The following is a 17,549-nucleotide window of genomic DNA, read 5'->3' as shown; positions in this document are numbered from 1 at the left end:
CAAGTGGGACAGGAGGGGGACTATCCTTGTCTTGGAAGCCTGAGGTTCAGGTGGATATCCTTTCCTCTTCTTCAAATTTTATTGACACATCTATATCCATGTTCCAAAGATCTATGCTGGTTACATTTATCTATGGATCACCCCGACAAGAAAATAGAGCACTGTTCTGGAACCAACTGACAGAACTAGGATTAGGACGCGATGAGGAAGCCTGGCTCGTAATGGGCGACTTTAATGACTTGCTGGACAACTCGGAAAAATTAGGAGGACCTCTGAGATGGGAAGGGTCCTTCCTGGCGTTCAGAAGCTTTGTCTCTCAGACAGGCTTATGGGATCTCCAGCACTCGGGCAACTTGCTATCTTGGAGAGGCAACCGGTATAGTCACTTCATTCAATCCCGTTTGGACAGAGCCATGATCAACTGTCGATGGGCTGAGGACTACCCTTCTGGGTGCTGCGAATACTTGAGATTTGAAGGATCAGATCATAGGCCGATACTGGTACACCTCAGTCAAAGTCCTCCAAAGAAACGTGGACTCTTCCGTTTCGACAGACGGTTAAAAGATAAGCCTGAGATACAAGATTTGGTTGAGAAACATTGGACTTCAATGTCATATGAGTCGGTCCTAGTTAAGATTTGTAGGATCAGGCGAAAGATCATGGAATGGTCTAAGCTACAAAACAAGAACAGCAAAGAGCTCATTTTGGAAACACAGACAAAGCTGGAAGAGGCGCTTTCAAGCACTAACCCCGACCCGGTAGTAATTGATACACTATCGCAGAAACTGGAAAAGGCATATTTGGAGGAAGAACAGTACTGGAAACAAAGAAGCAGGATTCAATGGCTCCACAGTGGAGACTGTAATTCTGCCTTTTTTCATGCTGTTACCCGTGAGAGAAGAACCATTAATAAGTTTTCTGTGATAGAAAACTCATTGGGTCAACCGGTGTTTGAAGAAGCACAAATAGTTCAGACCATTTCAGACTACTATACGGAGCTATTCTCGTCGCAACAAACACCCTCGCTCCATGTGGTGGATGAAGTCTTGTCCCCTCTCATCACACCTGAGATGAATGAGGTTTTGGTCAAGATACCGGATAAGCTGGAAATCAAACAGGCGGTCTTCTCTATCAACCCGGATAAAGCGCCGGGGCCTGACGGTTTCTCTGCAAGCTTTTACCAGAGCTTTTGGGACATTATCGGGGATGATATAACAGAGGAAGTCGGCTCCTTCTTCACGACGAACACCCTTGATGCTCACTTCAATGAGACCCATGTCAGGTTAATTCCAAAAAACAGAGGAGCAAAGACAGTCGCTGACTATAGGCCAATCGCCTTGTGTAGCACTCACTACAAGATCATAGCCAAAGTACTCACCTCACGACTACAACCTGTGCTTCAAGCCATCATCTCCAAGAACCAATCTGCCTTTGTCAAGGGAAGAGCAATATCTGATAACGTTCTCATTACCCATGAAGTCCTCCATTATCTCCAAACCTCTAAGGCTAGTGTACGAAGCTCAATGGCGGTGAAAACCGACATGAGTAAAGCGTACGACAGAATCGAATGGAACTTTCTGGAAAGAGTCTTAGGAAAGCTGGGCTTTCACCCAATCTGGGTGGTGTGGATAATGGAATGCATCCGCTCAGTGTCTTACTCCTTTCTTGTAAATGGAGCAGCTCAGGGAAAAGTAACCCCCACAAGGGGTATAAGACAAGGAGATCCCCTCTCACCCTACCTCTTCATCCTCTGCACGGAAGTTCTTTCGAAGCTCTGCGATAAGTCTCTGCAAGATGGGAGAATGGCGGGTGTTAAAGTGGCACGAGGCTGCCCTCCAATTAACCACTTGCTTTTCGCGGACGACACAATGTTCTTCACCAAAACAAATGTGTCTAGCTGTGAAGCGTTAAAACACATCTTAACAGTGTATGAAGGGGCATCGGGCCAGTGCATCAACCTAGGGAAGTCGGCAATTACCTTTTCCTCAAAGACACCTAGCGAAGTGAAGACTAGAATAAAAGCTTTCTTTAACATCCAAAATGAGGGAGGCGTTGGCAAATACTTGGGACTCCCCGAGCACTTTGGGAGGAAAAAAAGGGACATTTTTGCTAACCTCATTGATAGAATCCGACAACGATCAATTGGCTGGACAACGAGATATCTATCAAAGGCGGGAAAGCAAGTCCTACTACAAGCAGTGTTAGCGGCTCTGCCAACGTACACTATGTCCTGTTTCAAGCTACCTCTCTCAATATGCAAGCAGATTCAGAGTGTCTTAACGCGCTTTTGGTGGGATGTAAAGCCAACAGTTCGCAAGCTCTGTTGGGTCTCGTGGAATAGACTCACGCGGCCAAAAGGGGCTGGAGGTTTGGGTTTCAGAGAAATCGAACAATTCAACGACGCTCTCTTGGCAAAACTTGCTTGGAGGATCCTGAAAGAACCCCATTCTCTACTAGCACAGACGCTGCTTGGTAAATACTGCTTAAACTCCTCTTTCTTGGAATGCACGGCACCCGCCTCAGCTTCCCATGGCTGGAGAGGGATACTTGCGGGAAGAGAGGTTCTCCGGCAGGGCCTGGGTTGGGTGGTGGGAAACGGGAAGGATATCTCTGTCTGGTCAGAGCCTTGGCTAAGTCTTGAGAGGCCAACGGCTCCTATAGGACCGCCTACCCTAGCAAACTCCAACCTATGCGTAGCCAGCCTATTACTGCCCTCCTCCACAGATTGGAACATTCAAATGATCAGAGACCATCTGCCTCAATATGAGGAGGTTATTAAGTCCATTATTCCTAGCGACTGCAACATGAAGGATGAGTTGGTTTGGCTGAAGGATAAATCTGGGAACTACACTACAAAATCAGGGTACGCATTAGCAAAGATCAACTCTGAGGCTGAACCTTCTGACCATTTCGAATGGAAGAAGAGGATATGGTCCCTCAACACCTCCCCGAAGCTCAAGCATTTACTCTGGAAGGCAAACGTTGGAGCCCTACCCGTTGGAGCCGCACTACAAAGCAGGGGAATTGATGTTGATGATAAGTGCAAACGTTGTGGAGCAGTTGAAACAGAGATACATGTCTTGCTCCACTGCCCTTTTGCTACCCAGGTGTGGAACAAACTCCCCTGTCTCCATGCTCCATCTTCACTCCAGCAACCTCCCATGTCGGTACCGGATCTACTTGATAGCTGTAGCAGAGTAATAACCTTGCCTCCGATAGGATTGGGATCAACTCCGATCTCGCCATGGGTCTTGTGGACCCTTTGGACTAATAGGAATAAGTTACTCTTTGAAAATAAAGAGTACACTGTTGAGGAATCAGTTCTGAAAATCCTCAAAGACTCTAAAGCTTGGAGAGAAGCTCAGGAGTCGAATAAATGTATTCCGTTGCCACAGAATGTGGATCTCTCTCGCCATGTGTCTAACCCCCATGTACCCCAACTCCCTCTTGTTGCAGGATCCTCGTGGAGCGTCTACTCTGATGCTGCTTGGGACTCTAGAACCGGAAACTGTGGTATGGGCTGGCACTTCAGCGACAGCATGGCTTCACCAGCAGGAAGCAACTTCTCAAAACGCCGCTCAGTCCCCTCAGCCCTTGTAGCAGAGGCATTGGCGTTAAAGACCGCAATCTCCGAAGCGGTCAACCGTGGCATTGATTCTCTTAGAGTGTTCTCTGATTCCAAAAGCCTCATCTCACTGCTTGTTACCAAGAAGAACCACACTTGGATTCAAGGAACACTCTTCGATATTCACTATCTATCTAGTTCGTTTAGTAACTTATCTTTCCATTTCATCCCGCGTGTGGGAAATACTCTAGCTGATACTCTAGCGAAATCAGCGCTGCTATCCTTAATCAACTCTCCGTCTGTGGATGAGTAAAAACTACTTATGTTTTCTTCTTTAGCTATTCAAGTATGGTTTTCGATCAAAAAAAAAAAAATTTAATCATGTTTTATTTAAAGTTTACTTTCTAAAATTATATATAAAAAAAATATTTATATACCTAAGGACTCTGCAATGAGACTCACCATTGGACTCACCATTTCGATTCGGATCCTTAACTATTCAAACAAAAACAAAACAAAAAAAAAATTAATATTTATCTATCTAAGGACTCCGCAATGGGACTCACCATTGCGGATGCTCTAACTCGAGCTTGGTAGAACCACTCATCAAGCTCATTGCGTATCACATATTATCTCAGATATGTCACTTCACTAGCTTTGCATTGTCTTCTGTTACCTCCATTACCATTTGCCCTCTCAGAATTTCCACCACTCTCGACATTGCTGGTTGTACTGTGTGATCTGTCTCTGTACACAAGAACGCTACCCTATTCCACGTTTCACTTCTTACTCTTCATATGTTACGGTTAGATCCGGATCCACTATTTCCAAATCAATGATTCTCTTGCTATTATAACGGATGCGAGAAAAGAATGCACAAAGTAGATGATAAATGCGACATAGTAAACGATACATGAATTTAATATGGTTCACCCAATTGGCTATGTTCACATTGATAGAAGAATTGTACGATAAGTAATCAAATCGATAGCATAAACCGGTTAAATAAATCAAGGCTAAAATTCAATGCATTTACTCCACATCAGTATCTCAACAAGTTTTGTAATGTGGTAACTCCCAATTAATTCAAAAACTGATTATAAACTAAAAGTCAGACTAGGATAAGGATCAACTAGAGAGCCTTATGTCACTTCACCACTTATGGCTGAGGCTCTGGCTGTGAGGGAGGCTCTCCTTCATGCAAAATCACTCTATCTTCCCAAATTCTGTCTCTGTCCAGATATTCAAGTGATGATGAATGCACTCACCTCGAAACTATTGAAGACCTCTCATCTTCGTTTATTACTCTATCTTTTGTTTTTATTCCTAGGGGCTAGGAGTATGAATTCTACAAATGATGCTATAGCCAAATCAGCTCTTTGTAATCATAACTATGTTTCACATGCTTAAGGCTTCATCAATAATTTATTGGTAGTTCAAAAAAGTCACACAAACACGATTCACAAAGCACCACATCTTCAAAGTTTACTTAGTTTCCACCTCCTGGTTGACGTCTTCTTCTATGTTTATCCTCCCAGTTGCAGGCTTTTAGATCTTTGTTGGTTTGTCTCAAGCCTCTCTCTATATATATATATATTTTTTTTTTGATATTTCTCTTTTGGCTGATCCGAGCGGCTCCATATGGAACACACTTAATGCTATATAGTGGAATAGTTTTAAAGTGTACCACACTGCATAATTCGAATTTAAAATACCTTACGATTAATGCCAAAAGGTTGACCGATCATTTGTTATGTCCCACATGTAAACCACTTAAACCAAAACCCAAATTTAGACTGGTCAAGTAACAATAATTTTAGTTCTCAGTGGAAATTGAACTCATGACAAACATGGATATACACCGAGTACAAGCTTATTTTCTATATTAGAATAAAAATAGCATCTTTATATTCTAAAAGCATACATTAGAGATAAATCTCTATAAAGGAATTTTTTGTTTTGAGAAATATATTAGAGATGCCTTCTTTACAACCTTTTCCGAACTATGTAAAGAGTGCAACGCTAGTCTTCACTCTTCAAATGTTAGATAACCAGAGAAGGCTTGCAGATAATGCGGAATATACCGTCTAAGTTTTCTATCTTCGGTTTGCGGTAACTCGACTTTGAGTGTGATGATGATAACTTCTTCCGATCCAGTGATCACTCTCTTGCAGCTAAGTTATCAAGTGTTAATAGTATTATGTTTATACTTTTACAATATTTTTCACTGTTAGAACAAAATAATTATAAACTTCAAAACAAAAGTAACACATTTTAATCATCATAGTAAAGTTTGGTGGTGGTGAATCTATAACGGATCAATTTTTGTACATATCAAAACACGTGTAAAGTTGAGGGCATGCACGTGTAGAATTGCACAAGCAGCACGACGTCGCGAGAAAGAAGTGCTTAAACATTACAATTACACACAGACTTTTAATTTGCTTATTGTTTGTACTTTTAATATGATCAGTTTGAGTCATTACAAGTTGACATCGATATCTAGAACTAAAACACAAATTGTTATACGTATACATGTATGATTGCCAATCATTACAATATATATATAATTACAAGTTTCATGTTATGCCACTTACTTATCATAGACCCCCATTTCACGTCAATGTATTTAAATTACTTGGTTTTGATATGGAGGTGGGAGGCATGGGTTACTCGTACTGTCACACATCTTTTAGTACTTTTTTTTGTCGTCCATCTTTTAGTATTCTATTGCTAAGAAGATGACCTCATAACAAAAACAAAAACAAAATGATCTCATAACACATATTTAACCCCACTCAGAAAAAAATAAGACGACTTAGTTAAGACAACTTAATAAAAAATGAAATTACCTGCATTAATTAAACCTATATATCTATATATATTAGAATGACATATATACTCAAAATAAATAATTATACGGATCGATGATGCAAATTTTTAGATCAATGGGTTCTTGAACCATCTTTTTGAGAGTCTGGTGGCGTGGGTTTGAAGTCTAACCATGCCATGCCATATTTTAATCTATGGAAAACACTGATATATATATATGAATTATTCAACTGTAGTTATTATATTCAATGCTAATGCATCATAATTTATATTCTTATCGTCACAAATAAAGTACCATGTCATGTTTTGGAGGTACAGCGCCCTGTCAAACTTTGAGTTCCAGAAGGAATCCTCATGCTCATCCATCCTTGATATTTTAGAATAATTTCTGGGAATTTCAGAAACACGTATATTGGGATTTGATTTTACATATACTATTAAAAAAAAACTTTGGTCGTATGTGTTATGTATAACATCTTGTCATTATAAATATTTAGTTAAATTTTCATAATTCATTAAGGTTAGTTGTGTCATACTTAATTTGGTTACAAAATATGAGTAATAATTAAAAAAATTCCAAAACAGTACAACTTAAAATATTCTTATATATATTCTAAGCTTCAATTTTTTAAAACTATTTTAATATCTGATTATTTGAAATTTAATTAAATATTTCCTTTTTATTAACAACATTTAAAAAAATATTATTCACCTTTTTTAATAAGAAAAATAGTATTTCAGTTCAAAATATTGTGAGAAATTAAATAATAAGTCATTTTTATTTACTTAACAAGAAATCAAAATTTAATAATATTTTATATTAAGCATTTATAAATCTAATAAGAAAGACAATTAATAAATATTAAAATAACTTAATATCCATATTACTTATAAAGTATAAAATTGAAGTAAATACATATACAAAATAAAATCAATTCAGAAATTCTACAATATACTTCAACTTAATAAAATAAAATATTAGATTTAAGATATTAAGAAATCATAATTAATTTTATATTCTAAAATATATATATTCAAAAATAAATCAATTTATTTTGATTGATAAAATAAAATATTATATATTATCTAATACGGTAAACATCTATAAATTAATAATTTTTGGACTTTATAATTTATTAATATATCGAGTTGTTAATTTTCAGAAATTTTATTTTAAAATTTACATATTTTGAAGTATATTATTATTAAAATAGGAAAATAATTAAGTTATGATATATATATACATATAAATTAAAATTTAAAAATTTTATATTGTTGTTATTCGGTTATTTGGTATATACGAAATATTTTCTATAAATGTAAATATATTTTTAAGTGTAAAATGAAAAAAAAAATCAATATATTTAGAAACTTTTCAAAAAGTTAAAGAGAGTTCAATGTGAATAATAACAAACTATACAAACTATACATTAATCATTTATTCTAAAACTGATTATCTTATTATCTTTTCAAATTGTGTCATATTTTATACTGATCCAATTCAGGCCTACTAAAATTTATTAATCTGTTATGTTTATTAATTTACCGAATATTAATTTATTACTGTATTCATGCTATTTGATAATATGATGGATCATATAATATTTGATGATTTATGATTCCGTTTTATGTGGGTTATTTGATCAAATATATAAAATATTTATCAAGTATACGAGGTGGATTAAATGAAGCATATAGTTAATTAATATCATAAACCCTTGAAACAAATTTTAAAATCTAAAACAAGTCAAATAAGTTTTTTTGTTTTAATTTTAATCACTACAAGTAAAAAATATAATTAATCAGAGATGGGTTATATAAACATAATAACCTATTGTAGTTTTCATACAGTTATATTTATATAAATTTAATTTAATTATCTGTAATATTTAAAACAAATAAATATTTTAATAAAATGTGTAAATTATGTGTAAAATTATAATGTTTTAAATAGAAATATTTGAATAGGCGATTCCCATACTTTGAAATGCATGTCAAAAACTAAATTGATTAAGATTCAAGATTAAAAACCCCTTAAATTGTTTTTATCATATAACGTGACTTACATTTCATTTCACAGACGTTTCATTGATGTTTATTAATGTGATATCTCATATGGTGTTAAATTAACATATAGATGCAAATTGAAACTTCATTTATGTTTATTATAGTTTTTAATAAAATAACTAATCAGATATTTTTATTAAAAGTTATATCAAAAACCAAAAGTTTTAAATATATATGTTGACGATTTTTTATTGATAAGTAATAGCGTGGATATCTAAACCTATGTATAAAAAAATACTGAAAGAGTACAAGAAATTATGAAAGCTGAAGAAGAACGTTATAAAATTCACAGATAAACTAAATTTTAAATAGTAAAGGTGTCGTATTAATTATAAACAACAAATAATGGATCTGAAATTGATGATCTTAATCCTATTGGTGTAACTTTTGTGTGTGGCATGGCTCTTGTGGTTCTTGTGTCATGCTTGTTATACTTATACACAATAACATAGTATTTTCTCCACTCTCAATTTTAGAATTTTCGGATCCGTGGATGCACTGTAGCCTAATGGTTAAAGTTTAAAGGTTTATACATTCATGTTTGAGATTTAATTCTAAGACTATACAATTTTAGCAGATTATATTATATGATGTGAAGCTTATTAAAGGTTCTAGAGTACTGTTGGCAAAGCCGTTCGTTGTGTTCGTCTGATGTAGAGAGAATATGTCCATCGAATATGTTATACATGTAGAAGAGTCTGTCGATTCAAGTGTTTCAAGAAGAGTTTCATCGTGGAATCATTATCAGTGGAGCATCAATATCGCATATGTTGTAGATAGTTAGTTATAATATCTAATAAAGTTAGAGATTTTATGATGATGTAATGTGTTATCCGGTGTTAAAAAAATTTACTCAAGATCAAAATTCTAAACTCAAAAATCTTATTTGCATAAAATATATATAAGATAATAAAAAGTAAAGATATAAAATATTTCTATGATGCTCATACCGATATTTTTTTTTTTCTTAAGTCATCATCAGTTAACCTCGCTGGTTGTTTTTTTTTTGCTGTTCACAAGAATACTTGTACATGTATATAAAAAAAAAAGAAGCGTATTCACAATGATCACTTGGATGGCAGTTCACATCCGTACTTTCCATGCTTTGGTTCTGTGTACGAATGAAGTGCCTTAAGTTAATTAATAAGAGAGTTTTATTGAATGGAGTGGAAAAACTTATATATAGTATATAGTTGGTCCCTTCGTGGACACCCAATAAAATATAACATCTGACGTAAGGGTTATTATCTATGATCATGTATATAGGATCTCCTAGTAATCAAATCATAACACAACAATTTTATACACCAAGTATAATTATATAGAGAAAGTGGGACGTTAAGAATGGGGAAAGGAAGAGCACCATGCTGTGACAAGAGCAAAGTGAAGAGAGGGCCATGGAGCCCAAAAGAAGATCTTACTCTCATCACTTTTATTCAGAAACATGGCCATCACAATTGGAGATCTCTTCCCAAGCTTGCTGGTCAGTATAGTCTCTCTATATATATTCGTACATGTTTCAGTGATAATATATATAGTAAAAGGTCGGAGTTATAATAATTAAATGAATGATAGGATTGATGAGGTGTGGGAAGAGTTGTCGACTGAGATGGATAAACTATCTGAGACCGGACGTGAAGCGAGGGAACTTCAGCAAAGAGGAGGAAGATGCCATCATCCACTTCCATCAAACTCTTGGAAACAAGTTTGTCTACACAAATCTATAGCTAGCTACCATATATCTTCCGTGCTTTGCAATAGAGACTAATTAATTTGACATATATATTTGATCAGGTGGTCAAAGATCGCGTCCTTCTTACCTGGAAGAACCGACAACGAGATAAAAAACGTGTGGAACACTCATCTCAAGAAACGACTATTTCCCAACTCATCCTCTTATTCATCCATCTCTTGCCCTAATGATCGACCCACAGAAGCAGATCAAAAGAAGAACTATGCCATCGTCCAAGAAGAACGAAATTCTAGGGATAATGAGAGCCAAGACCCACCTTCGTCGTCTCATCTCCACGGCAAACATATGCACACAAAGCCAGAGCTTCATGAGGTTAATGAACTCCACGAGATCCAACTCCTTCTCGACCATGACGACTTTGATGATATAACCTCAGCGTTTCTTCAAACAACCGAAACGTTATTTCCAGTGCAACCACTTGACTCGCTTCTTCAGACTCACACCTTAACCGGGTTTCACAATACAGGCGGAACGACTCAAGAGGCAACCGAACCACAATCATTTGATCATTCTCAACCGGAAATTCCATGCGGATTTGAAGAAACAAACGGAGAATTTGACTTGTGGTCGCAGCCTAGTCCTAATAGTGAGGAGTTTGACGAGTGGCTCAGCTTTATGGACAACCAAGCTTACTTTGATGACTTTACTTTGTTCGGAGAAGTATGCCTATGAATATATGCACGACCATAATGCATGATGAGCGTTGTCTTAACTTTTGCATATTGCAAATATCACCTGTATTTATAAACCTATATGCATCATATCTTCAACTATGACACTATACGTTGATGACTTCACTTTGCTAAATTCATCAAAATAACTAAAAGTTTCGGTGTAAACGCTACAGAAGGTGAGGAGAGTTGTGAAGCTTCGAGTTATATACATATATGACACAAATTGACTTCTAATATTTATTTGATTTTACGTATAACTTTAAAAATATTACAAGACTAAAACATTAAATTAAATCAAACATCAAACTATTTATATTTGATAAAGTTTTTCATTTAAAACACTCAAACATTAAATATATTTTGGAAAATATTTTTATGCAAATGTTTTTACTTGATTAATATTTGATTATAAATTGTTGTATATCTTAATTAAAAAAAATATAATAAAAAAATATTATTTCAAGATAACAACACAACATATAAGAATTATCTTATTTTTTTAAATATGATATTATTAATATAAAAACAATTTTTAATTATATAATAAATTATCTATATATATATAAATTCATTAAGATAACAACACAATATATAACAACACAATATATAAGAATTGTCTTATATTTATTAAAAAAATATGATATTATTAATATAAATTCGTTTTTAATTATGTAATAAAAAATATATAAAATTGTAATAATGGTAACTATGACATAAACCAGTTTATCTTTTAATGTGAGAATTATGTTGCAAAATATCACTTCGCAAATACTAGTATAGATTTGGGCGCAAGTGTTTTCACTTTATACGGATCAAAATTATATTTGTACGGCAAAATTATTAAATAGTGCCTGAGACTTTGTGGTAGAGTGGGAAGGGACGGGTTGGTACATTCACATGTTTTAGGTTTGATCCGGCTGTTTTGAGAAGCTAAGTAACTTTGCTCCATGACATCCATATGAATATGAAATTTTGCGTTCGGTCATTATCTATCCATAAAATGCACCTTCCATTGGAAATTAGTTTGGATTCTTCTATAAGCATGTGATACCTTCATGTTAATAAAAAATTAAATAGGTATTCGTCAATTACTGTTATATACTTTATAATTTTAGGACATTATTATTTATTCACTCGACTGTCACACAGTAAAAAGTGTTCATAAAAAAACTTTAAGAATTTTTTTCACTATTTTGGAAAACAAAACAAAAACCATTTAAGGTGGGATTCTATATAGTAAAAATGGCGGGCACTCATGTATTTTCAACTTTTATATGGATCAAATTTTATTTTATATAAAGAATTATTAGGTTTGACCAGTAACCATCATAAGAACAATAGAAAATGATAGAAATGAAATGAATAGGAATAAAATTTTAGGAACGATGAAGAATGATGGTTTCTTATCAAAATTAATAAGGAATAAATTTGTTTTATAATTCTCTACAAACAAAAGAATGAAAAGGAAAACATATTTCTCATGAATAGTAAAAAATTTAAGGAATGCTAAGGAACATAGTGTTCTTCCTCATTCCCTTCGTCACCATTCAAAGCCATTGTATTTGTTATTTAATGTTTTGTGTTATATATTGTTTATGTATCTTGTAACTTTATAACATTGTTGCTGCCAAAAAATGTATCTTGTTCGAAATATTATTTTATAATTTTCTTTCATCAGGTATTAATCAGTACCAAAATATTCTTTTAACATTTGGTAAACAAGCATAATTATCTGAAATTTAGATCGTTTATTTTTGGTATCACGTAGTTCAGATAGGGGATTTTAAGATCTATTAAGAACCAAAAAAATGGTTTGGATAGATTGGGTAGTCCTCGGTTCAACTTTTATATGGATCAAAATTTATTTTGTATAAATAATTATTGTTTTTGTTATTATATATTGTTTATGTATCTTGTAACTTTATAACATTGTTATTGCCAAAAAAATGTATCTTGTTCGAAATATTATTCTACAATATTTTTTATCAGATATTAAACAGTACCAAAATATTCTTTTAACATTTGGTAAACAAGCATGCTTATCTGAAATAATTAGATGTAGATCTAGGCATTCAGATATAGATGCAGTTTGGATCGTTTAATTTTGGTATCATATAGTTCAGATAGAGGATTTTAATATCTATTTAAGAACCAAAAAATTGGTTTGGATAGATTGGGTAGTCCTTGGTCCGGTTGGGTGATAGTAAAGTAGGAACATGTATACTGTATAGTGTATATTAGAAAAATTCAGGTTAATTTGGTTCTTTTTTGGTTTGATTTTATAAGATAATTCAGGTAAAATATCAGGTAATTTGAGTGCATCATATGTATAACATTTTTAGATATTTTGATTTCAATTTCTATTTGTTACGTAAAATATATTACGCTAATTTATAATCTGTTAGCGCATTGGTTATAACTTATAACAATAATTTTGGTAGATTTTTATTTACAACCATATTGTGGGTTTTGGTAATTTTTTCAGATCAAAATAAACATTATATTTTGTATTCAATATATTTTGTATTTTATCTATAACTATAAAATAGGGTTTTCTCTCACCTCCTGCTGCCACATCAGCATGGAGGGAAGGGCATTTTGTGCCACCTGGATGTCTCTCTTTATTCATCAAAAGCTGTTCTCGAGTTATGTTGAATGGGCTGTGAGAATAACAAGTACACATATCAGGCCTATTACTTGCTTAAATTTGTATAAAATATTGCAAAACTGGGCTATGTAGTTAGGGTCCGTTTTTAAATTTGTAGGTTGCTTACCTTCCTAAACCTACCACCGGAGATGATGTAACGTCGCCTAAACAATACTTCTCCTTCACAGAATCACAGTCGAGGGTAATGCCAAGAAATGACAAATACCTACTAACTCCTCTTCAATGGCGCTTGAATTCAACCTTCAACGTCTTCATTCAGTATATAAACACACCTCCTGAGAGATCCTTCGATCATGGCGAATTCTCCAAATCAGAGCTCATGTTCTATCTCCCAGAAACCCCTCGATCATGGCGACTTCATTGATGAAAAAGGTTTGCCGGTTCCTTATTCCAATTACTACTTTAAGATTTATGGCTTTTGATGTTGGAGAACACTCCATGATAATTAAATTTGTTAAGTTGCTGGTGATTTTAGCAGTACTACCATATCTAACCATTAAATTTTATTACTACTCAGGCTGTGTACTTCTGTAGTGGGAGGATCTCTGTCCTCCAGAATCTCTTCATTATGGGCTTCCATCATTTTCTATATACTCATTTTACATCTCCCATATGGAGGTAAGTGAGATTTTGCTCTTTCTTTCCTATTTTTATGACTGTTAAATGCTATGTACCTTTGCTTCTTTCTCTGGTTCTAAATGTCTTTGTCATATGTTACTTGCCGTGTGTTAGTGTTTCTGATAGTAAGGCTTTATTATTTTGTAGCACTTCTAAGTTTCATACAAAATTTGTTAACTCTCGAGTCTTTTGCAGCATCCTGATTTGGTTTGGAACTTAAGCTCTTGTCCTTTCATATCTAGCACAGCGATTAGGAGAAAATATCTACAGTTCAACTGTTCGGATGATCATTTCCTTTTATAACCAGACTTTTTGTATTCTAATTCATAGGAATGCACAGATGGCAAGTGGAGCTTCAGTAGAGTTTCACAATACTTCAGAAACAGTTAGAGATTCTCTATTTTTCCCTGAACCCTACTTGAGTCTGAAGGCATGGACATGTAAACAGACTAAGAGAGAGTTATGTGTATTTACGTTGGAGACCCACATATTCAGAAGCAAGAGCTGTAAAATTAAGATCCAATGTTTTTATAGTATTCGTATCCAAGTACGCTCTTTATTCTTTGCTTATGTCACTACAGATAAAATCTTGGTCTGGACCATCTGCTACTAAGTCTGAGAACCTGTTTTCCGAGTCTAAGAATTCAAGACCTAGACACGGCCGCAACCTCTTTGTTAATGGCCCTTCGACTTTGTAATCAATAGAAGCTAAGAAAGCCATGGCTCCTGACAAACTCGCTGAGCTTTGGTTTGTTGACCCTGAGAGAGCTAAAAGGTTTCATCTTTAATCTGCTCAAATATTTTCATCTCAAATCTGTCTTTGCACTTTCTCCAAGTAGTTATTCATGGTTTGTTACGGTGGGGTGATGGATCAGACTCCATGACCTCTTTGTTCTAGAGACATAAGTATTCTGCAGACTAATGTTTCTCATTTAGTTTTGTTTTTATGTCTATATTGGAAATGGTACTCCCTGGATAAGATATTTTCTGCTCTTTCATTATAACCATGAGGTTTGATAACATATTTTCCCCCATAGTTGTGACTATTACTGTCTTTTTCTTGCAGACGATCATGGCTGGTTGATAGTAACGGCACTGCAACCAAAATAACGAGTGCATCGAGTCAGAATGACCCGCACCAAGTGGTGTGGAACGGCAATCCTACAAGACTTTGTCCCAACTGTCAGCACGTCATTGACAACAGTTACGTACGGTTTTCTCTTTTTTCACTTTATTTTCATGTCAATTCTCTTGATATTACATTTTTGTGTACAATGTATTTGTCAAAACGAGTTTTGTACTTTTTCCAGGAAGTTGATGACTGGCCAGGCTTGCCTCAAGGTGTGAAATTCGATCCCTCTGATCCAGAGATCATCTACCATTTGCTTGCAAAATCTGGATTGTTGGGTTTAAGCTCCCACCCTTTCATTAATGAGTTCATCACAACTGTCAATCAATATGATGGAATCTGTTACGCACTTCCTAAAAACTTACCAGTCTAGCCATTTCAGTGATCGTACCAGTTCTGCCAAGTTTTATCTTAATCAGATTTTTTTTTTTTAAATCGAGGCCTTAAGCACGACGGGACTGCGTCCCACTTTTCCATAGAGCTATCAAAACTTACAGCGCATGAACTAACCAGTTGTATCGGATGGTGCGTTTAGTCACTGTCATGGTATGTTTCATGCGAACCTTTTCTTGGCCGGGCTTGAGGTTGTTATATATGAATGGACTTGTGATCTTTCATTTTGTTGGTATGTAGGTATCCAGTACATGTTGATGCCTGCTTTTTAACTTTCCACTCTCTCCAACAACACCTCTTCTCTTCTGTTGCTTACTGCTAGAACCTTATCTCCAGAGTGTCGTTGTGTTTATCTTTTCTTACTCCACTTTTTGAAGGTAAGTGAACGGTGTGCAAAGCATGCCTTTAATGTCGATGGAGAAGTCTCAGGAGGAAGAGCATTCACACATTTTCTTTCAGGTGGTTATGTTTGACGTTTCAGTAAGTACAAGTATGCTCAGCTAATGATTGCTAGCCGAATGAGTTATTCATTCATTGTTGTGCAGTTTTCTGCCTCAAGTTTTAGTACTTTTTCATGAGTGAAGTGGCCTCAATATTTACAGTTCATAAGAGCAGTTAGATTTAACACTGAAGTGATATTGAATGACAAGGTATCATAGAGAATCATTAGTTTTTCACAAGTATCTCATCATTTAAATCATTATACGTCTGCCATCATCAACCCATTAATAAAATGACTAAACATGCCCACAAATCATAACAAAAATATTTTACAAACCAGAGTAGCTTATAAAATACAAATCCATTGCTAGAGAAATATAAGAGTAGTGAGGGGATCGTCTAACAACAACACGTCTCCATCCTGCATAGCTAAACAAGAACAAAGTGTGTTAAACATTGGAACTTTTGTTTTTCATGAAATTGATTTGTAAAAAACGTAACACCAACACAGCCGGTGTGTGAAGCTGGCCATGGTTACATGACATCAAAGTTACCAGCATCGGCACGCCAATGGAAACAATCCCCAAAAGTAAGGCCAAGTTAGCCCGCCAAATGAGCAAGCACTTACGACAAGCTAATTAACATTCACGCAATCAAGAAGCGAGTTCTCATTTCTAAAAAATTCAACTCACCACACCATCGACCCTACACTTACTCACCTATTGTTTTTCTTTTTAAAAACACTACTGTAGACCAAAAGATAACTAGCAAAATATCAGAAATAGTCCGTAACGAAGCTGTGCTATATTTTAAGCAAATAAAAAACAAATTCATTTGAAGCATCTTATTACCTATCAACTCATCACACCATCTATCCTACACGTACATGTTTGTTTTCATTTGAAGCCACACCGTTTACATAAACAATAAATAAAAATTATTATCCGTCTACTTTTATTAGTATATAAATAAATCATTGACTAAACTAAACTACATTTCATGATATGATATGAAAAATTCAATCACATGCTATTAAACAATATGATTCAACTCTTTGGCAAAACACAGTTAAGAACTCTAAAATCTAATTCTCAATAAAAAATAATATATAACAACAACAATTCATAATAAAATTATACAAATGGGTAAAATTTCCGCGCGAAGCGCGGACAAACCACTAGTTGAATATATTGCATGCTTTTCAGAGTTTCAGATATGGTCGTCCGTTAGACGCGAGAGCTAAGGTAAGGAAATGGTGTTATAGTGGAGGTCTTTGTGTTGGAGCTAGAGCTGGGTTACGGATCAAACCGCCCGCTTGATCCGCCAACTCGTGGGTTAAGTGATTTTTTGATCCAAATTTTTTGATCCACTTAACTTGAGGAAGAAAATATGAAATATGCATCCATCCC

The 17,549-nt window shown here is 34.8% G+C and overlaps 2 protein-coding genes across 5 annotated transcripts; both read left to right on the top strand.

Annotated features, from left to right (window-relative positions):
- The first annotated feature begins 8,943 nt into the window (after nt 1-8,943).
- On the top strand, nt 8,944-11,297 carry LOC103832533 (transcription factor MYB72). Its single transcript, XM_009108551.3, has 3 exons — nt 8,944-9,947; nt 10,040-10,169; nt 10,259-11,297. The coding sequence occupies exons 1-3, from the start codon at nt 9,809-9,811 to the stop codon at nt 10,887-10,889; spliced, it is 900 nt and encodes a 299-aa protein (XP_009106799.1). The 5' UTR covers nt 8,944-9,808; the 3' UTR covers nt 10,890-11,297.
- Nucleotides 11,298-11,376: 79 nt separating this feature from the next.
- Nucleotides 11,377-16,376, top strand: LOC103832532 (SUPPRESSOR OF GAMMA RESPONSE 1-like). Of its 4 annotated transcripts, none has more exons than XR_004450499.1 (3): nt 11,377-14,683; nt 14,759-14,952; nt 15,244-16,376. XR_004450499.1 is itself a non-coding variant. In XM_033277941.1 (3 exons), the coding sequence occupies exons 1-3, from the start codon at nt 14,897-14,899 to the stop codon at nt 15,677-15,679; spliced, it is 390 nt and encodes a 129-aa protein (XP_033133832.1). In that variant the 5' UTR covers nt 11,377-14,896; the 3' UTR covers nt 15,680-16,376. The 4 variants fall into 4 exon arrangements, 1 of the variants encoding a protein (XP_033133832.1); XR_004450498.1 differs by having other exon boundaries at nt 11,377-14,952; nt 15,244-15,380; nt 15,488-16,376; XM_033277941.1 differs by having other exon boundaries at nt 11,377-14,952; nt 15,244-15,385; nt 15,488-16,376.
- The last annotated feature ends 1,173 nt before the right edge of the window (nt 16,377-17,549 follow it).

The sequence above is a fragment of the Brassica rapa genome, chromosome A08, assembly GCF_000309985.2.
Source record: "Brassica rapa cultivar Chiifu-401-42 chromosome A08, CAAS_Brap_v3.01, whole genome shotgun sequence".
Taxonomy (NCBI): domain Eukaryota; kingdom Viridiplantae; phylum Streptophyta; class Magnoliopsida; order Brassicales; family Brassicaceae; genus Brassica; species Brassica rapa.
Note: the sequence above shows the minus strand (reverse complement) of the source record. Positions and strands in the feature narration are given on the sequence as shown.